At 41.2% G+C, this 27,238-nt stretch overlaps 1 protein-coding gene across 1 annotated transcript in view; it reads left to right on the top strand.

The window, feature by feature from the left end:
* The window catches only part of LOC141133230 (serine/threonine-protein kinase N1-like), a 134,637-nt gene that overhangs the window by 43,868 nt on the left and 63,531 nt on the right, over positions 1-27,238 (top strand). Inside the window, exons 3-9 of the mRNA XM_073622481.1 lie at positions 1,145-1,284; positions 7,940-8,054; positions 11,940-12,085; positions 17,222-17,426; positions 21,399-21,581; positions 25,107-25,216; positions 26,982-27,125. Coding sequence (XP_073478582.1) covers positions 1,145-1,284; positions 7,940-8,054; positions 11,940-12,085; positions 17,222-17,426; positions 21,399-21,581; positions 25,107-25,216; positions 26,982-27,125 — 1,043 coding nt within the window. The remainder of the gene's footprint in view (positions 1-1,144; positions 1,285-7,939; positions 8,055-11,939; positions 12,086-17,221; positions 17,427-21,398; positions 21,582-25,106; positions 25,217-26,981; positions 27,126-27,238) is intronic.

Raw genomic sequence — 27,238 nt, forward strand, 5'->3', positions numbered from 1 at the left:
CATGCATTAACACACCACAAAGAAGCAAATGGGCCTGAAATAAAATGAATCTGTGTTCACTTGAAACATCCAATCATGTGCAGAAGAAGCTCTTCTTTTTTTTTTTCTATTCCCTTGTGCGCCAATGGTTGTTTTAAGTACACGCACATCTCTACAATTTGCCACAGATTTATTGCCTGCGTTGATGGTCTTTGGGCTTGTGTTGAATGCATCAGTTTAATATCATATTGAGACACTTCTGAGATCAATCAGACTTTAGTGACGGGTACGTTTGACCTGCAGTTGACCTCCTTCTGACCTGCATTTGACCTGCTTCAAGCAGGTTTTGTATTCCCATAGACTTGTATGGGAATGTAAAATCCGATTGATGCAAACAGCCCATCAACACAGGTCCTAATTATGTCCTTACCATACATTTTTTTATTTCATTGTAGATACTTCCCCATCTCTTCCTGTCCTAGATTAACAGCAGGAAATGAGTGGAAACCTCATCAAAGTTATGGAAAATTCAACCTTTGACAGGTGTTACTAAAACAAGTGTTCCCATTAGAAAATATCTACTCATGTCCCAATGACAGCCATAATTGACCACCTGGTGAATGTTCAAAGTTCCTTTTTTCCCCAGAGATTTATAGCATGTTGGAAAATGTTTACAACTTACCAGTAATCTTTTTTTTAAGGCCCCGTACACATCTGAGCTCCCACGGCACATTTTTGGAGTGGCACAATTCATTTTGAACAGGCCTTCCTCCACTCCAAAAACACGGCAAAGACGCTAATGTACCAAATTTTGGCACTCAACCAGGCGCATTTGCCGTTGCATTTTTTGCTGCAACTTTTGTGTTGTTTGTTGCACAACAATTGTGGAAAAATTGCACCACGCTTGGAGTGCCAATAAGAAATAATGGCACCCCAAACGCATCCCGCGTTTTGCTGTGATTCTGGAAATGCAGACAGAATCACACAATACTGCCTGTGATTTCAGGATGCTCAGCTGTGAACAAGGCCTTATAGGGAAAAGATAATCCTGACCACTGCATCTTAGGCTCAGTGGAATTTGATTGTTTTAGGTTACCACATTATGTACATGAATCCTTTATTCAACAATCTCTAATGTGCTGTTCACACCTTGTCCTTTTTTTAGGTAAAAGTCTCCCCTGCGAATTCCCATGTTCGTCTCAGAATCCCCGTGTGTTAAAATTAGAGCGTCTGCTGGACATCGAGATGAGAGTCCGACAGGGGGCAGAAAATATGATCCAAATGTACAGTAACGGTTCTGTGAAGGTGAGTCTTTAATACAAATATGTGAAGTTCCCTCAAAGCGGACCAGTCTTTTTGTTCAACATTACATGCTGCAAAACAGAATTGAGTCATATATCTGCTCTAAACACTTATAAAATCGACTTTGCATATTGCAGCTATAAAGCCGCATTTGCAATGAAGATAAGCTGCCGACCAATCTGGTCTAAAAATCACCTTGGATTTAAAAATTGTCAGTATAGCTGTGGGACAATTTTCCTGCACTCATGGCTCACCCATTATTGTTAATGTTTCAGGTTCCTAGCAGTGCTAGAATAAGACAAAAAGCAGTCCTAGAATAGCTGTCCACATTTATGTACACAACCAAACTTTGCTAAGCTCATTGTATCCCAGAGTTGGATCATGCAGAAGGCAACCCAGGCAAGAGCCTCAGATCTAGGAGATGTTCAGGTGGCCCACCTTCAACCTTGAAGCTCCTCCTAACTAGGGGAATAACACTACAGGCCAAAGGTGTGCACCTATCTGTCACTTCATGAAGGGGAAATACACTTGTAGTTAATTGGTGTCTTATGGGGCCAAGCCAGTACAGACAATGCCAATGGAGTGATTCCTCTGGGACTGTTGCAATCCCTATCAATGTCGGTCGAAGGGATGTGTGGGGAAATCGGGCAAACCTGCTACCTTGCTTAGGGCCCCATTCTCCCTTAATCCATCCCTGATTGTAAAGATTTTGTCATCACTGCTAATATTTTTAGTATTTAATCCATTTTGTTGTTTTATTGAACAAAAGATGAGCTTGAGGAACCATCAGAAGTTTCCATCAGCCCACAAGAAATACACTGATCAGATTTCGGCTGGTTCCTGATGAACCAGGCTGTTCCTGTCGGCACTCTCTTGCCTGACATCCTTCGCTGTTTGGGTAATTTGACAGCTGTCAGAATACAATAGCCACAGCAGGAGATTCGTCCAACTGTGCTTTAAGGCATGGATGGAGGGATATGTTAGAGTTTTTTTCATTCAGCCTGCATGTGGGACAAAAAAAATCTATATATGTAAGTGTGGCCCAGATTCACTGCCTGCAGGGGAAGGAAACTCACACGGAGACTGATTGATGCAGCAAAGTATGGTAATGTTGTAATATGAAGAGAGAACAGCGAACACTGCAGATACGACCACAGGCAGACCGTAACACTTACAATGAACCACACAGAGAGTACATTGCAAAAAGAAGACACTTAACAGTATCCAACAGGGGAAGAGGCTGGAAAGTAGACTGAAAACTGGGCCCAAACAGGAAGACTACTGATGGTATACAGCGAGATTCCCTGCTCTGTCCCTCCTCCCCCGGAACCTGTCCCTATACTACTCCAACTGTCCCTAACCAGTGGGATATCTACCCTAACCTACCCATCATGCTGAATGTGTGCCACCTGCTCACCTCAAAGATGGCCACCAGGTCAACCAGGGCATCGATTGCCAATTGGACAGCTGCTTCCCTGGAGAGACTTACGAAGGCCTCAGAGGGACCTGATTTCCCCTTGCCCTCTGTCCTCCCTGCACAGCGGCTGCTGAACACCACCGCGCTTGCAAGGAGGCTGCACTGCACCTGCCTACATATGGCCAGCCTTAGATACACCAGCCCTACTGGCAAATGCTAGGATTGGCAAATAAGTAAGTAACATTAAACCTTCATTTTTTTTTAATTAAAATAACAAACAAGGTATACTTATCTGCTCTGTGCAATGGTTTTGCACAGAGCAGCCCGATCCTCCTCTTCTGGTCCCCCGCTGGCGCTCCAGGCCCCTCCTTGTCGGCAAGTGCCTCTTTCCATGGCGGCACCCATGCGGGCTTGCTCCTGAGCTGCCCTGTCTGAGTCTATTGATTGACATTGGCTCCCACTGCTATCAATCTGCCGAATGTAGAGGGAGCTCTTGTGCACATCACTGGATCGGATCAGGCTCAGGTAAGAATGGGGGAGGCTGGGGGGATCCTGCAGCACAGAAGGGTTTTTACCTTAGGTAAGAAACCTTGAGGCATTAGAACCACTTTAAGGCTAAATGCTGAAACGCGTAAGACCTGTATTATTCTGTACTACACCTGGTTTAACTAATCAATTTATTGCGAAAGATCAAGCTGTCGGCTTTATCTCATCTCATATAAAACTTTCCTTGCCTTTATTCCCTGATAATACAGGATGAGCATCGCTGCCCCATTCTATACCATCTCTGCTCCCATGACATGCATCCTAAAATTATTTGAGCTCTCAATATGCAGTAAATCTATAGCTGCCTCTCATGTGAATCAGTTGTAGCCCTTGTCTGCTTAACAGGAGTCTCCAAACGATGGCCCTCCAGTTGTTCAGGAACTACAATTCCCACCATGCCTAGTCATGTCTGTAAATGTCAGAGTTTTACAATGCTTCTTGGGACGTGTAGTTCCTCAACAACTGGAGGGCCGTCGTTTTGGAAATCCCTAGGCTTAGTAGAACAGCTGGCTGCTGCGTGAGTCAGACAGAAGAAGAGGGAGTCCCTACATGGAGATCAATGATCTATAACACGTGTCATTATCCTCTCATCAATGAGATTTGTTTCTAATTCTTTTATGGCTGCTAAATTAGTAATTTGCCACTTTTTTCACAAAGTGGTTCTGTAAGATCCAATAAGACTTGTCTCAATAGAGCAGGGGTAGGCAACCTCGGCCCTCCAGCTGTGGTGAAACTACAAGTCCCATGAGACATTGCAAGACCCTGACAATCACAGGCACGACTCCTAGAGGCAAAGGCATGATGGGATTTGTAGTTTCACCACAGCTGGAGGGCCGAGGTTGCCTACCCCTGCAACAGAGCATACTTTACAAGGAACCAATTAACATCAAATGGTAGAGTAGTTGAATCGTAGGCGCTCCATTGCTAACACCATAGCAGAGGCACGAGGTAGGGTTGTGTCTGGCCACAGATTCCAGCTGATATTTTTCCGGGGAAGTTAAGAGTGTAAAATAAAACCTCTGGTTGCTTTGCTTAATAGAATTTCTTTTGCTTTACTCTATTTTTATATTTTCTATATGTTCTTCATTTTGTAACAGATGCACAGTGAAGTTACATATGGTGTTATGTAAGTTAAGGAATGGGGGAAATGTCCCTTTCTGGCTAGAAGTGACAGAGTCATGATTTTATTTTTCATGTAGAGGGCTGCTGGGTGGAGAAGGAAAGGGAGTTACAACAGAGAGGGTGAGGAAGTTGTGGCATTTTATTTTAACTCAGTTTCTTTCAAGCAGTCACAAGACATGTAATGACTTCAAGTGTACCTGTAGTGACTTGCAAAATACTAGTGCCAACGTGTCTAAACTTCCAGATTTCAGCAAGCATTTTCATTCTACTCTATTATTCATTTACTGACTTGACTCAGGAAATCAGTGCATTGGCCCATCTCACACACTTTGTGTACTGGTGAAAGAGTAATAATGCTTAGGATGCTTTTACACTGCTCCATTTTGCATATGCGTTATAGCATTTTTGTTGCATTTCCGGTGCACCTGTGAAAAAAGGACACGTGACTCTAAAAACGTAACCGCGGGTGCATTTTTGATGCATTTTTGACACTTTTTTTATGTGTTTTCCATTCATTTCAATGTGGAGGTGCTTTTTTGGTGCGTTTTTTTTTTTACCACACCAAAAAATGCAGCATGCAGTGCTTTTAAAAAAACACAACTGACTGGTGTGAAGAGTTCCATAGGATTTAATGGTCATACATTTTTCTTCCACTTTTGATGAGGCCTACACAGAAGAAAAACTGATCAGTGTGATAGAGGCCTTATGAATTTTGGTGGCATCCCTCTCTATAAAATGATTTTTATTAGCAAAGTGGTGGGAAGACTGGACCCAGACCCCAGACCCAGACTCCCCAACTCTGCTATTTGAGGAAGACTGGACCATTTTATTTTTTTATGTCTGCAACTGGAAATTTCCCCTTCCTTCCTTGCCACCAGGTTGGGAAATGAAGGGAAATCTCACCAACAGGACATAGAAAGCAAAAAAATTTGCAGGGCTTTTAAGGTGTATGTATAGGCAGAACTTTTTTCTTTTTTTTTAGAACTTTTTTTTTTTAGTTTTGGATAGGAGGAAGAGTTGAAACCCTTATCAGCCTTTTTTTGCTGATTGTGGCTTGCTGGGAAGAATTTCCTTCACTTTCTTTACTGGGACACACCAGGAAATGAGAGGAAAACTCCCATAAATTTAGATTAGTTCTTAACTTAGGCAGTTGTCGCTGGAACAGATGTTCTTACTGGACAAATTGCCATCACCGTCTGTTCTTGCGTCAACAAGTTTGGTTAAACGTATACTAGATCAGCTTTTTCACCTCAGAGGAACCCTTGAAAAAACTTTCAGGTCTCAGGGAACCCCTGCTAAAAAAATATTATATCTACAATAGAGGTCGACCGATATGGGTTTTTCTCTGGCCGATGCCAAAGCCGATATTTAGAAATCGCAGTGGCCGATGGCCGATATATGATGCCGATTTTTTTGGGCCGATATATTAGGCCGATTTCTTTTTTTTTTTTCCCTTCATCGCATAAAATCTAACAGTTAGACCCCTTTCACACTGGGGCGTTTTTCAGGCGCTTTTGGGCTAAAAATAGCGCCTGTAAAACGGCTCCCCTGCAGTCTATGTGAAAGCTCGAGTGCTTTCACACTGAGGCGATGCGCTGGCAGGATGTTAAAAAAAAAGTCCTGCAAGCGGCATCTTTGGAGCGGTTTATACCGCTCCTCCACCACTCCTGCCAATTGAAATGAATGCGCACCGCTGCCGAAGCGCCTGCAAAGCGTTTCGGCAGCAGCGCTTCAGGGGCGCATTTAACCCCTTCTTCGGCCGCTAGCTGGGTTATAAGCACCCCGCTAGCAGCCGAATAGCGCCGCTAAAATGACGGTAAAGCGCCACTCAAACTAACAGCGTTTTACCATCAACGCATGCCTGCTCCAGTGTGAAAGCAGCCTTAAGGCCCCTTTCACACGAGGCGGGCTCCGTTTCTACGGAGCCCGCCTCGGTCCGCCGGCTCAGCGGGAGATCAGTCCGTTGATCTCCGCTGAGCCGGCGGATGACAGGTCCCTCTCTGCTCACTGAGCGGGGAGGGGCTTGTCAGGCGCCGCTGCCGCCTATGGAGGGATCGGACGAAAACGGACAGCGTGTCCGTTTTCGTCAGATCTCACCCGATCCGATCCGCCAGCGACGGATCTGGACGTAGAGCCATACGTCTGCTTTTAGCGGATCGGACGGGGTCGATCTTAAATATTAAATACACAAAAACAGGTAATCAAAACTTTTGGACGAAAAAAAATGGGCTAACTTTACTGCTTTTTTTTTTTTTTTTATTTCATTAGTGTATTTTTTAAAAAAAAATTGCGTTTGAAAGACCGCTGCGCAAATACCGTGTGACATAAAATATTGCAACAACCGCTATTTTATTCCCTAGGGTCTCTGCTAGAAAAAATATATATATAATGTTTGGGGGTTCTAAGTGATTTTCTAGCAGAAAATACAGGATTTTTACTTGTAAGCAACAAATGTCAGAAAAGATTTAGTCTTTAAATGGTTAAACTGAGAACTTCTCCATGGAGTTCAGTCTATTGATAAAAGAACCTGAAAGAGATACAATGTATCTTCTTATCAGACTTGGCAGGCTGCCCAGAGGAGGAGAGAAGATAACTTCAGAAAACTTGCATTGACTTCTATTACAGAAGTCATTTGCAAGTCCCGCTGAAGGTATAATTGGCTTTTTTTATCAGCACAATCGGCTGATGCCGATTAAGTAAAAAAAGCCAAATATCGGCCGATATATCGGTCGACCTCTAATCTACAACTCACTGTACCTTAGCGTGATCGGTAAATTTTAGATATAATGATGTGTTGTATATGTTCATGAAATTAAAATGACACAAATAATAATAATGACCAGAAAGAAAAGAAAAACAAAAAAATTACATATCCTTTTACATTGGTGAGAAATAACTCCCTACATTGGTGATCAATGGAAAAGTGCCCCTCAGATTGATGATCAGTGGAGAAGGGCCTCCCTTACATTGGTGGTCAGCAGAGATGGGCCTTGTATATTTATTGTCATTGGAACAAGGCACCTTTCACATTGGTGGACATTTGGAGAAAGAATTTCCTTTATGTTAGTGACCAGTGGAGAAGCCCCCTCCCCTATTTTAGTAGTCAGTTGAAAAATGCCCCCCTACACGGAGGTCAGGAAAGAAGAATCTCCCTTACATTGGTGGCCAGCAGAGAAGGGCCTCTCACATTTACAGTCATTGGAACAAAAGACTCTACACATTAGTGGAAAGTTGGAGGAAGAATGTCCCTTACATTAGTGACCAGTGGAGAAGCCCCCTCTCCTATGTAGATGGCCAGTGTAAAATGCCCCCCCTACATCAATGGTCAGGGAGGGGAGAAGAGCCTCCCTTACAATGGCGGTCAGCAGAGCAGGAACCTTTATATTTATAATTAGTATGATAAGGGCCCAGTTTGAGGAAGAATTTTCTTTACATTATCAGTCAAGGAACTCCTAGAAACCTCTAGAGGAACCCTAGGTTTCCACAGAACACAGGTTGAGAAAAGGATGTACTAGATTATACAGATACCCTTTATTGAAAACTAGCATTTTTAATTGTATATTTATGTTACAGGATAAAAAGCTGTTGTCAGCTGCGCAGCAGATGTTATCTGAAAGTGATGCAAAGATCCACATGTTACGCACACAGATCCGCAGAGCAGCCCAAGAGACCTCTGGCACAGGAGGAGGTAAGGGGGGGGAAATAACAATGACAGCATGTTCATATCTTTCTACTGCAGTATCCCACAATCTGAAAAACATGAAAGGAACCAAAACCGAGTGCTTTCACACTGGAGCGGTGCGCTGGCAGGACGCCAAAAAAAGTCCTGCAAGCCGCATCTTTGAGAGGCTGTAGGAGCGGTGTATACACCTTTTCATGAAGCTCTGTCCCCCCGCCCCCAAAGCATCTTGTCCCCATGGTGATCATCACCATGGGGACAAGGTTGCTTTGGGGTGGAGGAGACCCCCTTCCGCCCCAAAGCACCCCCACCAATGATGAGAGCATGTGGTCTGGTATGGATTGGGGACCTGGTATGGATTTGGGGGGACCCCACTCTGGTTTCTTTTCAGAATTTTTAAGTGCCGGCATTCAGCTGATGAGTCATCGGTTGTTAATTACGCGGCGGCCTTAACAACCAACCAGCTATTTTTCACACAGAATTCGAACTGGTAATTATTTTTCAACCGATCCTAATTCAAATCTTTCGGATACATCCGAATCTCTGAATAACCAAGAATTAGTCCAAACTAACATTCGGACAGAAACGAATTGCACATGTCTACGTATGAGCAACCAGCCTATCAGGTTTTCCCCAATTGATCAGTGCTGCCGGCTACAGCCAGTAGCACTGATCATTGTATTCTGACGGGGGGGAAGACTCCCTGCCGTTAGGACACAATAGCACAATGGGCGTGATTCCCCCTTCCACCTCAAATGTGTGGATGAAGGAATTGGATCTTTTTTTTTTTTCATTCAACATGCTGGTTGAATGAAAAATAATAATGAATGTATGGGCTGCCTAACTAGCTGTAAACAATCCCAGATTGTCTCTTTACTTAAAAACTGACAGATGTTTGTAGTTCTTCAAAAAACACTACTGGTTAAAGAAGTTTGTATTAGGGCTATAGAGAAATTGTGTGTAGGAGTACTTATTATTAAGTATTGCTCATTATTATTGCCACTATGACTCTTGTGTATTTTTTTTTTTTTTTACTGACTACTACAGAATGGCACCTTCTTGTTGTGGTGGGGGAAGGGTGGGAGGATTTTACATTGAGATCCTGAGATCTGAGATGCTGAGAAAAGACCGGTAGTTAGCTAGAAAGTTCATGTTAAATTGAATTCCCTACAATGAAGCCCTAGGGAGTCAGAGGCCAATTAAATGTTTGGTAATTGGTAGGCAGATAGGCAAACAGTAAGGCTGGGGTAGGGCTCTGGTCGGGTAGAAGGTTAGTATAAGAGACAGAGAAGAATAAAAAAAAGCAGTGAGTAGGGCAGGAACCAACATGTCATCCCCAAACATGCACAGACCCCCCAACAATAAAATACCTGGGGGGTGAGGTACAGGAAGTGACATGGTATAAGGAGGAAAGGTATATGAGGACTAGGCTTGAAACTTCACAAGCCAGAATCATTTTTACTTGGAGTCACCTATTCCATTATCTAAAATAGACAAATGGGTTTGTGTGAATGTGATAGGTTTTTGTTTTTTTCTTTTTGAATTACTATTTGGGTTTTTCAAAAAACAGAATAGGAGGATTATGTACAGAGAACATATATGAAGCACTTATGATATGGTTCCTCCCCGTTCCTCCCAAGACCTCCTGCTCTCTAGCTCCCTCATCACCTCCTCCCATATCCGCCTCCGGGACTTCTCCCGAGCCTCGCCCATTCTCTGAAAAATTCGCTACCCCAATCTGTCAGACTGTCTCCAAATGTATCCACTTTTAGGCGATCCCTGAAAACTTTCCTCTTCAGAGAAGCCTATCCTGCCTCCATCTAATAACTGCACTATTTTCTCCATTAGCTCATCCCCCACAGCTATTACCCTTTTGTATAACTTGACCCTCCCTCCTAGATTGTAAGCTCTAACGAGCAGGGCCCTCTGATTCCTCCTGTATTGAATTGTATTGTACTTGTATTGTCTGCCCTAATGTTGTAAAGCGCTGCGTAAACTGTCGGCGCTATATAAATCCTGTATAATAATAATAATATGGTTGTAGTTACATTCTTAAAGTGTAACTGAAGGCAAAACTTTATTTTTAGTTTTGGACAGAGTGGAGAGGGATTAGAACGCCTGTCAGTTGTTATTGCTATCTGTGCTCTGTGCCCCCAGTTAGAAAGAGATATCCTCTCTGTTTGTTCTGGTGACCATTATCACCAAAAGTGAAAGTGGAAGAAAGTCACAGATTTTGAGTGGTCACCAGAACAGGAACAGAGGGGAAACCCTCCAATTGGAACATCAGTTCTGGTGATTATCGGGGTTTTCCTTCCTGTTTTGGCTATAGGACGGGAAGTGAAAGTAAATCTCTCCAATGGAACACAAATGGCAGACAAAAATCCTGACGGGAGTTACAACTAGAGATGGGAAGGCCTGGGAAAAAAAATGAAAAATTTAGAAAAAACAGGGTTTTTATTTCAGTTTTTTTCCAAAGCCATTTTTTGGGGAGTTTTTTTTCCAGGAAGATTGAAAACAAAAAAGAAAAGGAGTGTGGAATATGTTCTTTTACAATGATAGATGTTTTATGTATGACATGGTATTCAAAACATATAATGTGAAGACCTTAATGAAAGGTTTCTGAGACTTTATATAAAGTCTTAAATTATTGCAAGTTCTCTCAGCTGAAGATAAGCAAATCCTGGAATCCATTTCAAGTAACACTAATTCTCAATGCAGTTCTCAAACAGAAGAAATATGCATTTCTGCCACCAGGGGGCACTGCAGTGAAAAGGTTCCCATTTAGTTTCCTTGTAGCTCCATCTTGTACCTCCTACAGTTGTGTGTTTGTTGGGATACAGTAGATGATGGTTTCTCACTTCTCAGACCTTTATTGACAGGTAAGAGGGAACATTTGTCTGACAGTTTAGTTTAGCTTTATAACTTTTAAATGATTCATATTAATGTACTCCAAGGTCACAGCATAATGTTTCCTTATAGTTTGGTCAGTAAATAATTTTTTCTTTTCCTCCTGACAGTAAAATGGCGAGACCAACATCTAGAGTTTGGAAATATTTCCACAGTGCAATTTCTGCTGAGAACACAGCTGCAATTTGCAAATATTGTGAGAAGAAATATTCTTTTCCAAATGCTACAAGGATGAAAGAACACATCCTGGCATGTCAGAGGTGCCCTAAAGTCTCTAAAAATACTTTATAAAATTAAATGATGAGGATCAGAATGAAAGTGCTAGGAGATTTTTCCCTCCAGAGTTCTTATTCCAGAAACAATCTTTCTGCTGTTTCTGGATCATCACAAATTTTAAAAAGCAAGTTTAGTTTATTAACCAAATAAGCTGTACTTTTATCTCAAGCATAATAAATATAATAGTAACAAAATTATTTTAAAATTGTAAAACTACTCCACACTGTTTTTTTTCTTTTTTTTTCCGAAAAGTTTTTTTTTCTCAGGGCTTCAAAATATTTCCAGAAATTTTACAGCTATAGTTATAACATTCCCTTACTCTATTCAAAATAAAAAAAAAGTTTGCCTTTCATTTTAATTTAATGATCTAAGCATCTATGGATGACATATTCAATGGATCTATAAAAGAATAAAACATCAAGGGGGACTTTGTATGGCATCATTCAATCTTTTGACCTCATATTGAAGCGTTCATTGGTGAAGTGTTAATAGAATAGAGACATTTTGAAATTCTTTACATCATATAGTCAGTATATGAAATGAAGGGCTTTGTTTTTCCATGTATTACTTTACCTTTACGATCAGGGGGAGAACTTCTTTTCTCCATCATTGTATTGCTATGCTTTGTTCTTTTTTCTTTTGTTCTTTTTTTAAATTCAATATTTGAGTTCATAGTAGTTGCATACTTATTGTCTTTCCTGTCTGCCTTAGGCATGTCGGAGCTCTCACACACTGAAGTGCACATTGAGGAGCTGAGACACCACTATAGGGTGGAGCGGGCGGTGTCCGAGGGGGCAGAGAACGCCCTGAGGATGCTCGGAGGTGCCAAAGCTCAGGACAAGAGTGCGGTCAATGAGGTTTGTATAATGTTCATGTTTATTCCTGGAGTCTCTGCAAAGGGTGAGATGATTTACCACAGCAGTAACTCTGCTTTATTCCCACAGCTTACAACTGCTACAAGCCTTTTATATTCAACATACTGAAGTTATTACATTTCATGTGGGTTTGCTGAGCTCCTTATGCTGTGAAATTTATTGCAGACTGCAGTTGGTGTAGCGGCATGGCTCACATTCAAACTTCGTGTCACAACAAAAAATATTATAGTAAATGGAAATTCTCACGCTGGCTTTTCAAACATCCCAATAACTATTCTTGTTATGCATGGGGCCTAAGGAGATGTCCCCAATTAACCTAATCTTAATCTAAATCCTAAAACAAAGATGTAACATATTGCAACATAATAATTTTAGATGTGATGGATACATTAATTTCTTTGCTGCCTTTTTTCCTTTAGGTGATCCTGAGAGTAACACAATTTCTGTTCCAGGATGACAAAACTCGCTCGCTCTACTGTATGGAGAAGCAGCGTTCTTACCCTAGAGCAGAGGAAAGCAGGAAGTCCCACACCAATGATGTCAGATTAGCCCTTATTGGGTGAAACATTAGAGAGGGGGGGGGGGGGGGGTCCTAGGCGGGGCTACAGTGTGCAATATCTGGCTTAAATAAAGTTGGATGTGATTTGACGTTAAAGTTGTGGGGTCCATAGAGTGTGGGTCGGCTTCCTTTGGTCAGCAATCAGAGTTCCAGAAGCAAGGGATTTTCATGCAGGTTTGGGAGGTGATACCTTTCTAAACACCCTAAAATAGGACTTTAAACACCACCCTCCTCTCCTTCATAACTTAGAGAAGAGGGTTCCTGTAGTCCTCAAGGGTAATTGTGAACAATATAATTGAAAAGAGTGCTGCATGGGCAGAGAGCACAGGAAGTTATTAGGTAACAAGTTATTTGGTAGAATCAACAGATATCTTTTTGCTCTTGAAATGACATGACCATCTAAACCAGCCTTTCACAACCTTTTTAACATGAAGGAACCCCTGAAATAACTTCATAACTTCCCAGGCTGCAGCTCAAAATACATCTGCATGATGGTCATCAGGAAGCATGCTCCTTTCATTTGCGGTCATTTGGAATACCCCCCTTTACAAATAACTAAAAGATCATTGGTGTCAGTGGTTACCCTTTTGAGAAGCAGGAATTGCCTATTGCTCAAGGAACCCCTGGTAACCTCTGTAGGAACCCTGGTTGAGAAAGGCTGATCTAAATTGGCATTTCATAGTTGCAAGCTGACGCACATGTAGGCTTTAAAGGACTAATACCCCCGCTCAGACTCAATAATAAAAATATAAAGCAGCTGACATAATTTGTTGACTAAAAATAAAAAAATACCAATATATAAGCTTGTGCAGTGCCAAAGAAATTAGAAAAAATAAAACATCAATCAACAAATGTCCAAAGTGATAAAGCATTGTGTCCATTCAAATAGTCCCATTGAAGAGTGCAAAAATGTAAAGCTTTCAGATATAAAGAAAATCCCAAAGCTGTTCATTGTGAATGGAATACTCCACATGACACCAATAGTGAATAAGCCAAACAGTTTACCAGATAGTGTTGACTCTCAAAGTATTGTGTAGTCAAACTGCGCCTTTAAGGTAATAATCTCTAGGGCTCCCCACACTCTCCAGTCACAGCCTCCACAAAGGTGTCTTCACCAAATTTCACAAGCTCTGCATGATGACGTCACAAGTCACGTAAGACCCCGCCCTACACGTTTTGTCATAGAGTGCCATGGCTTGTGGATAAAGATCCGATGGTTTAGATGTGCAGTTTTATTCTATATCTATCTAAATGCAATACTTTTGATTTTAATAAATGTGTTACAAATTTACTACACTATGGAGCTGTTCTTATGCCTTTAATGAGTATCATATTCATTTATGTTTGGTGAAGATGCTTTTTTAGAGACTGTGACTGGAGAGCACTCTTCATTGGGACTATTTGAATGGACACTGTTCTTTACCACTTTGGACATTCGTTGATTGATTTTTTTATTTCCTATAATTTATTTGCACAAGTTTATACAGTACATTGGCACATGTTGGCTTGCTGTATTTGTTGGGGACTTCAGAAGTGAGAACGCTTACTCAAACTAAAAGAGCTAGAACTGCTGCGGCTTTTATAAAACCAAATAGCGGAGTCACATTTATTTCAAGGATTTGCCATATATTTAGGGAAAATCTTTCCCTATGGCTTTGTGGGAGATGCAGACACAAAAGTTACTACAATGGAGTCTCTGAGCGATATAAGAAGATGGTGGATGACTCAATCTACTGGTGTCCATGTAAAACAATATTTCATTTTACACTAGAAATGTCCTTTAGGATACTTTTTGGGAGTATCCATTCTGTAAGGGAAGACCGTGAGATGGTGAACTTTGTAAACTTTTTTAAGACATAGCTTTTTCTAATATGTTTTTAATCTGTGGAAATATCAGTGTACCCTGTGGGAAATGTTAACATTTTTCTCTTTTCCAACTGTCTACACATAATGTTACATTTTCGAAAACATTCTGTAGATTGCTATACAATAATGTGGAACGCATCAAGTGAACCTTTGCTTTGTCTATCCAGAGCAAAGCAACAATTCACTTAACTTCCCATCCTAGCTGCACATACTTACCTTCTCTTGCACCACCGCAAATCTATTCAAGAGCTAGGAAAAATACCCTGTAGTAATAGGTATGGGGAGCATGTTGATTGGAGGCTTAGGCCCCTAAAGCTGTCCATAAACTAGTACATTTTTGATCAAAAATTTGTATGAAAATTCTCAGTACATTCAAAATTTAGTTTGCCTTTTACATTTGATTTTTAAATGAATTGACTTTACAGAACAAAAACACATACACTGTTATGCCCCGTACACACGATCGGACTTTCCGACAACAAAACCGTGGATTTTTGTTCAAAGGATGTTGGCTCCAACTTGTCTTGCATACACATGGTCACACAAATGGCCAACAATTACGAACGTAGTGACGTACAAGATGTACGTGATATCTCCATTACGAACGGCTCATACTTGATTCCGAGCATGCGTAGACTTTTGTCCGACGGACTTGTGTACACGCAATCGTAAAGTCCGTCAACAAACATTTGTTGGCAGAAAATTTGAGAACCTGCTAGCCAAAATTTGTTGGCGGAAAGTCAGACAACAAATGTTCGATGAAGGGTCGGACTTTCCGCCAACAAGCTCACATCCAACATTTGTTGTCGGAAAATCCGATCGTCTGTACGGAGCATTAGAAATGCGTTCGTGTGAGAAAAAAATTTGAACAAAATTCTACTAGTGTATGGCCAGCTTAACAGTGTCACAAAATCTTTAGCCTTCTATAAGTTCTTGGACTTGGAGCTTTAACCTGGTGTCCTTTATTTGGCAAAAGGCACTTATTTTTCTTTAGTTTTGAACAGAGTGGTAAAGGAATAGAACTCCTGCCAGGTGTAATTGCTTGTAATGCATCATATAATCCCACAGTGGGGATTATTTACTAAAGGAAAATCCACTTTGCACTACAAATGCACTGTAAGTGCACTTGAAAGTGCACTTGGAAGCACAGTCGCTGTAGATCTGAGGGGGACATGCAAGGAAAAAAAACAGCATTTTAGCTTGCACGTGATTGGATGATAAAATCAGCAGAGCTTCCCCTCATTTCATCTCTTCCCCTCAGATCTACAACGACTGCACTTCCAAATGCACTTTCAAGTGCACTTATAGTGCAAAGTGGATTTGCCTTTAGTAAATAACCCCCAATGACTTCATGCAACCTTCTTTGAAAGGTAGGTGTTTGACTAAGCAGAAACGCAGCAAAAATAACAACATAAAGAAAAGTCAGCACACCAACAATAATCTAAAATGACCATTTAATGAAGTCCCATATCAGCAAAATAACACCAAGGTTTCAAGTTTACACAGACCCTCTGTCTCAAGGTTAACTTTCTCAAGGTCTCTGCCTATTACCTTGAGAGAGACGGTCTGCATACTCTCAAAGCATTGGTGTTATTTTGCTGATATGGTTGTTCAGTAAACAGTCAATTTGGAATATTTTGGGAGCGCTGGCTTTTCTCTATGTTTAGGTTTTTATTGCTGTCTGTGTCCCTGTTAGAGAGAATTACCCTCTCTCTCTATTTGTTCCGGTGGCCATTGTCACTTGAACTAAAACTGAGGGAAAAATCCAAAAGTTTGATTTGTCACTATGGGACACTTGTTCTAGTTTTACAGGAGGGATTTACCTTTGCTTCCATTTGTGGCTGCAGGGCAGGAAGTAGAGAGAATTTCCCAAATGGGTCATAAAGGAAACAAGAAATGATCACACGGGTTTTGACAATTCCCCACTCCATCCAAAATATAACAAATTAGTTTGGGCTTTAATGTGTATGTAAACTCTAACAATGAACTATTTGTCCCCATCTGATCTGTTATACATACCCCTGAAAGCATTGTGTAATTTCTGTTTGATAAGTTGTTGATTTTGTCAAAGATATTTAAAGCTGTCCTGTGTCCGCTACACTTACCTGTGTTGTCTTCAGGAGTCTATTTAGCCTTTTTAGTTCCTATCTTGGACGTCAGAATTATTAACTTTTTATGTTGTACAGATCTAAAGCTGGCAGTAGTTGAGTAGGTTTCTGTACTTGCAGGGTCTATAAAGATATAAAGCATGGGGGAAATGTGCACATATTGAAGAGATGTACTACATATATTTTTTTCTCAATTTGTACACTAAGCAGGTCTGAAGTCTTAGAGCTTTAAGACACATGATAACACTCCTTAATATGCATTTGTTAACAAGCAAAAATGGACAGAATAGGTCTGATTTAACCCGGTGTAGATCTGGTTAATGTTATCTTGGGTATAAAGCTTGAACATCTGAAGCCACAGATCATGTTCTGCAATGTAATTGCACTAATCCTACTGAACTTGGCGGATATTGGCTTAGATGATGTATATCTTCCTGTAAGAAAGGTAAAGTGACTGACAACTATAGAAGCAACTTCTCAGCTGCAGCACATGGTTAGCAAGAAGAAAGTTATAGCTTTATCTCTTGTAAACTGAACACTGTCTAGCAAATCAATGTTTCATAGATTGTTTTTGGTTTTAATTAGGTACAAGCTCGCCATGTGGAGTCTCGGCAGAGGCTGGCTCTACTGACAGTGGCTCTACAAAAATGTCTAGAGGACCTTCCTGATGACCACCCTAAAAGATGCCTCTTACGAGAGGAGATGGCGATGTGTGTTTCTCCAACAAGACACAGCGCTCCTTCCCCCTCTTCTCCTCACAGCACTTTCTCTAAATCAGCCCCTCTCACAGGTAATGCTTCCCCACTACACACATAGAATGTTTAGCATAATGTGCTTTTTCTTTGTACCACTCCATGGTTACATATGGTTGGTTGCTCTACACTCATCCAAACCACAAGCCACCAAACCACCAGTGAAAACTATATAAATCCTTAAGGCACACTACCTCACCAGTCTTTCTTTTGTCCTTATGACTGCATTACTGGTGGTACTGAATTTTTGATCTCTTACTGCCCTGTGGTTTAGATATGGGTTGCTTTTTGCAGATCCACAAATTTTATCTCTACCCTCTACAGCTAATAATTTACTCTTTGTGATTTGTGTCATTTTTGAGTTCTTATGATTACCTTTTACATTTAAGCCCTGAAGAAGGGTGATATCATTGATCCCCCCAAAATGCGTTGACTGGTCTACGTTGTCATTTGTAAACCAATACTAATATTTAAAGAGAAGTACTTTTTTTTTTTAAATCATACTTACCTAGGTGGATGCAGCATCGATCTGATGCTGCTTCTGTCTACTGCCGGCTGTAAGACTGAGAACCAAGCGAACCACTGATCACTCAGTGCTCCATGAGCAGAGAGCTGTCTGCTCTGCCCCCCCCCCCGCACTCACTGGAGTGATGGGCTGCGAAGGGGGGCGGGAGCGCTTCGCTCAGGCTCTCAGCGGCTCCCTGAGAGGCTGAGCCAGGTTCTGGTCCAGGCTCCTGGGTGGATCCTGACCATATGGTCGGGATCTTTCCCCAGCCTGGACCAGCTCTGTGACGGCTTCAGCCCGCTGTCAGCTGAAAATGGGTCACAGGAGTGCAGAACGAACTGCATTCCTGTGATCCACAGGAGAAGTACAGCCAAACAAGCTTTGGCTGTACTTCTCCTTTAAAGGTTTTTGGACTCTCAGGCTGTTTGACACTCTCATTAGACATTATATACATGAACCTTTAAATATGGACCCCCTGTTTCAAGAGAAACTCTGTTTTTGTTGAGAACGGCCACATCAGAGTGGTGCCTTATCAGGATCTGAGCTATTTTGTGATAATTTGAATTCTATGCCTCATTTCTACTTGTTTTTGCATAATGTCCCTTTTCCTGGTGCCTCTCAATGGTTACCTGTGGATGGTTACTCTGCCTCAACCCACAAAAAACTGAAAACTATATACTGTAAAAATGTAAGACATATTACTTCACCAGTCTCTTATTTGTCTTCATGAGTTTGTAACCAGTGGTGCTGAGTTTCCAGCCCCTTATTGCCCTATAGTTTGGATGGGGACAGAGCAACCTTCCTGATGACCACCCTAAAAGATGCCTCTTACGAGAGGAGATGGCGATGTGTGTTTCTCCAACAAGACACAGCGCTCCTTCCCCCTCTTCTCCTCACAGCACTTTCTCTAAATCAGCCCCTCTCACAGGTAATGAGTTTGTAACCAGTGGTGCTGAGTTTCCAGCCCCTTATTGCCCTATAGTTTGGATGGGGACAGAGCAACCAACCATAAGTACTGTACGCTGCCATAGAGTGGCACCAGAAAATTTTGAAATTGCTGTACAAATATCCTGTTCCTTCCAAATAGGAAGTTTGGATATTTTCCCTCAATACCTGTTCTATTTCTGTTTATGCTTCAAATAGACAGAAAGTGATGAGAAATCTCCCTTATGGGGACAGAGACAATGATTAAAAGTTGGCAGTGATTTAAACCATTCTCCGATGTATCCAAAACTAGATGGGGTAGCACTTTGCAATAACGCAGAATATACTTTGTTGCCAGCAGGGGCAAATCAAGTTGCAGCACTTTTGATTGCTGTATTACCTCATCACTGCTTAAGAATCACCCCTAACTCCTCCTATCCCCCCAAAAAACACAGTTCATTAGCAGTACTTGTTAGTAGGTCTTTTGGGATATGGCATTGGATTGGGGATGCAGGGGGAGAGAACATGCCCACACTGCTGCCGTGACTCCAAGGGCATGGAAACCCAAATAAAAATAAATGCCTTATAGTGCCTGTTGGCACCGGTAATGTAAAATTTAAGTAGTAGGATGGCCTATTGTATAGATATGCCTGGACAAAATAATTAAGGGTGAAGTCACTAAAGGTTACTGAATGCGATACGAAGGTCACGTGACCCATTGTTTTGGAAATACCGCATGAGATAATAAAAGAGCCAATTCATCGAAGTAAAATATCGAATGTGAGGTAAATACCGCACTTTTGTTAAAAGTACCGCAAAAAAAGAGATAAATCATTAAAGTCAATTCCCTAAGGGCCCTTTCACACTGGGGTGGTTTGCAGGCGCTATTGCGCTAATAATAGCGCCTGCAAACCGACCCGAAACAGCCGCTGCTGTGTCTCCAATGTGAAAGCCCCGAGGGCTTTCACACTGGAGCGGTGCGCTAGCAGGATGGGAAAAAAAGTCCTCCTAGCAGCATCTTCGGAGCGGTGAAGGAGCGGAGTGTATACCGCTCCTTCACCGCTCCTGCCCATTGAAATCAATGGGACAGCGCGGCTTTACCGCCGGCAAAGCGCCTCTACAGAGGCGCTTTCCGGTGGTTTTTAACCCTTTCTCGGCCGCTAGTGGGGGGTAAAACTGCCCCGCTAGCGGCCGAATACCAACGGTAAAGCGCCGCTTACAATAGCGGCGCTTTACCGCTGACGCCGCCCCCGCCCCAGTGTGAAAGGGCCCTTAAGAACACATACATTCATTATTTATCATCTGCCAGTAGGCAGTCAGTATTTTAGCAAAGTATAATATAACAATAAGGGGAACTCTGCAACAGTAAATTAAAAGCAGACAATGGGGGTTATTTACGAAAGGCAAATCCACTTTGCACTACAAGTGCACTTGAAAGTGCAGTCGCTCTAAATCTAAGGGGTAGCTCTGAAATGAGTGGAAGCGCTGCTGATTTTATCATCCAATCATGTGCAAGCTAAAATGCTGTTTTTTATTTTCCTTGCATGTCCCCCTCGGATCTACAGCGACTGCACTTCCAAGTGCACTTTCAGTGCAAAGTGTTTTTTCCTTTAGTAAATAACCCCCAATGTATACTTGTGTTTTTGCCCAAAACTCTGCAATGAAAATAAATTGTAACATTTCACCAGAGGAAGATCGTTATGTGAATGAAAGCATGCTAGAATATTTTCACAGTTTCATAGTATTTCTGTGTGCATTTATTTTTTCCTCTAGTGCAGTGTTAGCATGTAAAAAAAAAAAAAAAAAAGTCTGAAAAAACAATGCCAAAAATAACGCTAAATTTAAGTGATAAATATTGCAAAACATAAATATTAAGGCATTCTTTAAATAACGCATTTTTTTTAGTGAATTGACTACTCTTGAGATAAATACTGCATGAGTTATTTTAACTCTAAAATTCATGTAATATTTATCTCTTAGTGGTCTCCAAACTACGGCCGGGGGGCCGGATGTGGTTCTTTGCTTGCTTTTATCTATTCCTCCCACTGATATGAGACACTATTCTGTCAACTGACATCAACAATGGAGCACCATTTCTCCCACTGACATCAACAATGGGGCACTATTCTTCCCAATGACACCAACGATGGGACACTATTCTTCCCAATGACACCAACGATGGGACACTATTCTTCCCAATGATACCAACGATGGGGCACTATTCTTCTTCCTAATACCAAATGCGATGATGTTTACTCCCACTGGTGCCAGGAAAATTTCCGCTTCCGATGGCCACAGTCCGGCCCTCCTAAAGCCTGAAGGAGAATACACTGGTCCTTTGTTTAAAAAGTTCAGAGACTCCTGTTTTAGTGAATTGACCCCCAAGCCCCTTAGGGGAGGGGGCTGTGCCCCCATATACATTCAAAGGCTTAATTTTCAATCTTTCTTGCAAAGTAGTTTCAATTGTAATTTTATTATATTTCAGACAGTTTTCGGAATTGCCATAATAAATAAATCAATTAATAGACCAACATGATCTCATCCAGAGAACCTTGTTTTTGTATGTGGTCTCTTTTTACAGGTGTGTTAGAGTTTCGTCTCCTGGGCTGTACTGATCTATTAGATAACGTCCCTGGACGCACAAGGAATTCACTGACCTGGCTGCCTGGAAACAGCCCTGTAGAAGGAAAGAGCCTGAAAACACGCACTGCACGAAGCATGTACTCACGCACATCCAGTATTAATCGCAGCGAGGAATTTTCAAGTAATCAGCACTTTTTGTATTTGTTGTTATTTACCAATGCAATAGACATACTGTATACCTTGCCTTAAACAAAACCTACCTTAAAGGCATTGTACACCTTTAAAACATGATAACGTTTTGTGTAAGGGCGCTCTGAGTAACAAGACTAAGCAGAATATCGTCTTTATTGGAGGTGAAGGGATTCGGATAATGAGGAGTCTTCAGTACACTTAGGGCAGCACTCAAAAGAGACAGCAAACTCTAGAAACAAGATAAACAAAAAAGAGGTGCGTCTAAATGCAATATTAAAAAAACTTTTAATATCTCAAAAGGGATTAAGAACACTTACAGGATGGATGATGAGAGGAATGCATCATATGTATAATAAGGGTTATCAGGCATCATGTAGTCCCAGTGTATATCAGGAATTCCCAGAGAAGTCACTATGCAGCAGAAGAACGTCCCAGCGGGGCCAGCAGGAAGACGCCACAGCTCTGGAGGCACCAATAGAGCGGCCGTGCTCTCAGAATCAGCGTTGGACGTGAATACCGGAAGTGACGTCAGCGGAAGGGGCCCTACAAACAGCATGGACCACAAACAGGAAGTGAGGTCATCAAAGAGGGACATGTTTCAGGACTTCTGATTGGTTCCTTCTTCAAGTCTTTTTTTGAAGAAGGAACCAATCAGAAGTTCCGAAACGAGCTGTAAACAAAAAAGTCCAACAATTTTGAAAAAAATAACAATATTTTTTACTTCCTGCTATAAAACATACCCAATAAAAAAAATGTAAAAATATCTAATTTCTTCATCAATTTAGGCCAGTATGTATTCTGATACATATTTTTGGTAAAAAAAAAATCCCAATAAGCGTATATTGACTGCTTTGTGCAAAGGTTACAAATTTACGGCATTTTTTTTGTTTAATTAATTATTTTTACTAGTAATGGCAGCGATCAACTCATAGCGGGACTGGGATATTGCGGTGGACAAATCGGACACCTAACTGACACTTTTTGGGGACCAGTGACACTAATAGAGTGATCAGTGCTAAAATATATGCACTGTCACTGTACTAATGACATTGGCAGGGAAGGGGTTAACATCAGGGGTGATCAGAAGGGTAACTGTGTACCTAGGTTGTGCTTACTCAGTGTGGGGGAGGTGCTTTGACTAGGGGAAGGCAAAGATCCGTGTTCCTGCTATGCAGAAACACAGGATCAATACCTTCCCCTCTGACAGAATGACAATCTGCTATGTTTACATAGGCAGAGTGCCGTTCAGCCTGTGCCCTGTGTAATTGGTGGATGCAGGCGGACATTGAGTCTGCGACATCCGCTGCTGCTGGGATCTCGCTGTGGGTCACTGGCAGTATGCGCCCCCAGACCCAGAAGTGACAGATCACGTACTAGAGTGGCCGCCCTGCTGCAGTATATGTACAGTGGGCGGTCCGCAAGTGGTTAACCACTTACGGACTGCCGCACGCCTATATACGTCCTAACTTTGAAGAGGAATATCATCGTTATGGCAGCAGCTAGCTGCCATAAACCCGGTATCCTCTTCTTCGGCCGGCGGTCTGCTTTTCGATAAGAGTGGTCTCTGTGGCGGATTTGCCGCAAGATCACTTTTATCGGTGGCGCCCCCCCTCCCACCGCACTCAGGTGCCCTTCCGCCGCTTACCGGATCCGTCGGCAGCAGCGGTGGCGATCGGATGTTTCCCCTTGCAAGGAATGGAGTGAGGGGAAGATGGCCCCTACCCATCTCCATAAAATTGCAGGGCGGAAGCGACGGCAAAACGTCACTTCTGCCCATGGCTCTTAAAGGGCCATTTTTTTAAATTATTTTTTTAAATGACAAAAAGATTTTTTCACTTTTTAAATTTTTTTTATTGTATTTTAGTATAAGTATGAGATCTGAGGTCTTTTTGACCCCAGATCTCATATTTAACAGGTCCTCTCATTCTTTTTTTCTATTACAAGGGATGTTTACATTCCTTGTAATAGGAATAAAAGTGACACAATTTTTTTTTAAAAGAACAGTGTAAAAATAAAAAGTAAAATAAATAAGAAAAAAAATGTTTTAAACGCTCCGTCCCGCCAAGTTCACGTGCACAAGCGAACACATACGTGAGTAGCGCCCGCATATGAAAATGGTGTTCAAACCACACATGTATGTAAGAATTTTTTAAACGTAGCCTATGGAGATTTTTAAGGGTAAAAGTTTGTTGCCATTCCACGAGCGGGCGCAATTTTGAAGCGTGACATGTTGGGTATCAATTTACGCGGCGTAACATTATCTTTCACAATATAAAAAAAAAATGGGCTAACTTTACTGTTGTCTTATTTTTAAATTCAAAAAAGTGTATTTTTTCCAAAAAAAGTGCGCTTGTAAGACCGCTGCGCAAATACGGTGTGACAGAAAGTATTGCAACGACCCTCATTTTATTGTCCAGGGTGTTAGAAAAAAATGTATAATGTTTTGGGGGTTCTAAGTAATTTTCTAGCAAAAAAAAAAAAAAACAGTTTTTAACTTGTAAACAACAAATCTCAAAAAGAGGCCTGGTCCTTAAGTGGTTAAAGTGCATGTGACTTCCAAACTATTAAGGAAGAAATTGGAAAATGTAAAAAGTCCCCCTCTCAGGAACGAACACAAAAAGTAAAAATAAGAATGAAAATAAAACGTGACCAAAAACAGGAAAAAAGAAAAAGATTAACAACAAAGAATACCCTACTTAGAACCCCAAATAAAAGCACTCCCACCCATTTAAAAAAAAGTTTATTTAATGGCATTGCTTACTAAAAGCCCATGGCTGTGGCACAACCCTCTCAAGGGACAGCATGCTGTCCCTTGAGAGCACATGTGCCAGTGACGTCACCGGCTGCTACTAAAGTAAATACCTCCTATACTGTGCAGGTTTATTAGATATGTACCGTACCTATAGGTAACCTGTAGGTATAAATACAAAAAGTGGACTTTACTACTGCTTTAAATGAAACATCAAACAAAATTCTACTAGTGTATGACCAGCTTTACACCTATGACACTTATGCAACTGCAATATTTTCAGTTTATCGCAAAGAATGGAACAATGTGTTCAATCGTATGATATTTTAATGAGTGATGAATCTCTTGATCATTATCACTCATTCCTAGATCAATCGCAAATCAAAACATGTATGGCCACCATTGGAGTTGCCATTTTTTAACATATTTAACGCCATAATGTCAACAGATCTTGTACAGAGGACTGATTCCTGTTTATAAATAGTTCATGTACTATCAGCGACAAAACAGGAAGGAAAGAAATGGTTTTGTAACAAGTCAAATTACACACTGAGCCATAGAACAGTTTAAAATGTACTCTACACAAAGCTGCATATGGGGAAATTTGTTCTAGTCCACAGCAGCTAGTCACATTCTCCTTTCCAGATTTACAGTAAATCTGTCCTGTAAGAATGCTATTTTGAAGCTGATTGGTTGTTGTGGGCAGCAGGGAATACTTTTATCTCAAAAGTTCCTTTGTGTGTTTTGTATCTTTGGTACCTGCAGATGAAATCAGTGTTGTGTTACGGCTGGACAACGTTGTGGTGGGACAGACTTCTTGGAAGACAGAAGGTCGGGACACGTGGGATCAGGTTTTCAAACTAAAGCTTGAAAGGGTGAGAAACACTGATGGAGATGGAATAACCTCACAAAACATCATGTGAAGATAAGATAAGATAAGACAGAGATAGATAGATAGATAGATAGATAGATAGATAGATAGATAGATAGATAGATAGATAGATAGATAGATAGATAGATAGATAGATAGATAGATAGATAGATAGATTTGAGTATTCCTTCCTGGGCTTTTCGGTCATACAATCACTAAGAATGAGCGATAACACCAAATTTAACACACCTGCTCCCCATTCACACCTGCGACCTTGTAACACTAATGAGTCACATGACACCGGGGAGGGAAAATGGCTAATTGGTCCCAATTTGGACATTTTCACTTAGGGGTTTACTCACTTTTGTTGCCAGTGGTTTACACATTAATGGCTGTGTGTTGAGTTAATTTAAGGGGACAGAACATTTTCACTGTTATACAAGCTGTACACTCACTACTTTACATTGTAGAAAAGTGTCATTTCTTCAGTGTTGTCACATGAAAAAATATAATAAAATATTTACAAAAATGTGAGGGGTGTACTAACTTTTGTGAGATACTGTATATTTATATGTATATAGTGTGGCAATGGCTGGCAGGATTGTGGATGGTGCGTATCACCTAGGTTTATCACCTACACAATGTGTGTCTGTTTTGTAGAAAGCAACTTTTTGTTTTCTCAGATCTCAGGAAGTCATGTTCTGGGTTCTGAAGCTCAGAGGGTTGGAGGCTTGGAGGCTTTGTAGAGTTTTGGGTGGGATAAAGCATCCATTACTTGGGCCACATTTTATCTGGTGGCCAGACCTCATTAGTAGGTCATTTTTTTTTTATGTCTCTGAATGCATCCATATTTCAGCCAATGTACTGTACATTGTTGCATTTATATTCTTCTTTTAGAGCAACTCTCAGGAGCATAAAAAAATGCCCCAAAACTGCGTTCAGATAAAGTATGTACTTACTGACATGGTTTATGCAAATATGTGCAGAAACATGTTGAAACATGCGCTCATGGGCCTAAACTTATTCTGATGGCTAGAATAAATGAATATTTTCATAATTACGTGCCAAACTAGCATTTTTACAATGGATTTTTCTGTCAGCTCCTGTCAGAAGGATTCAGTATGAGTAGATGGGTGTATTTTATTACACTCATGTGCATGCAGCCTAAATCTCAGCTGTGCACAGGCCTTTATATACTGTATGTAAGCTGACTTATGCTTAGGGTTCTTTCTCACTCCCTGCTGCTGAGTGAAAAGGCTGACTGCTGACAGAATGCTAAAAGGCACAAATGTTGTCTGTTTTAAGGAAGTCACACTGCTGTGTTAAGGTACCAACCGTGGGACATGATGTGTATATAGCAATGCACAAACTGGGAGGAGGCCTTCACCCTTAAAGGTACAGCAACACACTAGAAACCCAAATATTGCCTTTGCTAGGCAGATGAACACTTAAACAATGGCAGCCGCTCTAATCTGTTTAAAACTAGCAAAAAGGGAAAAGGTGCACATGGGCAGGATAATATACAAAACAGTACAAAGGGGGTCTCCAGCACAGTATATGTGTAAAATATATGACTTCTATTAAAAAGCAAGTATAAGTACTAAGGTTATGGAGAAAAGGGACTAAAGGAATTTGTGTCCTGGACTGTTCAGGATCGAAGTTGGTCATGTCTGAACCTCAAGGCATTGCTGTTGATCTGCCATCAAATAATTCACATTATCTGTAATGCATCATACTGATTGGTTTGTTATCCCTTTCTATGTGTCCAGGCACGAGAGCTGCAGGTTTCTGTGTACAGGAAAGATTTTCGCTCCCTTTGCGCCATTAAATATGTGAAGCTGGAAGAATTTCTGGATGACCAGAGACATGAAACCTTTCTGGAGCTGGAACCTCAGGGAATGCTACTATGTGAGGTACAGACAGTTTAATTAAGTTTTACAGGTGCTCTTTATTTAAAGTGTACGTCCAGGCAAATGTTTTTTTGGGATAGGTTGGGGAAGAATTAACACCTCGGTTGGGCCACTAT

The sequence above is a fragment of the Aquarana catesbeiana genome, linkage group LG03, assembly GCF_042186555.1.
Source record: "Aquarana catesbeiana isolate 2022-GZ linkage group LG03, ASM4218655v1, whole genome shotgun sequence".
NCBI classification, from domain to species: Eukaryota; Metazoa; Chordata; class Amphibia; order Anura; family Ranidae; genus Aquarana; species Aquarana catesbeiana.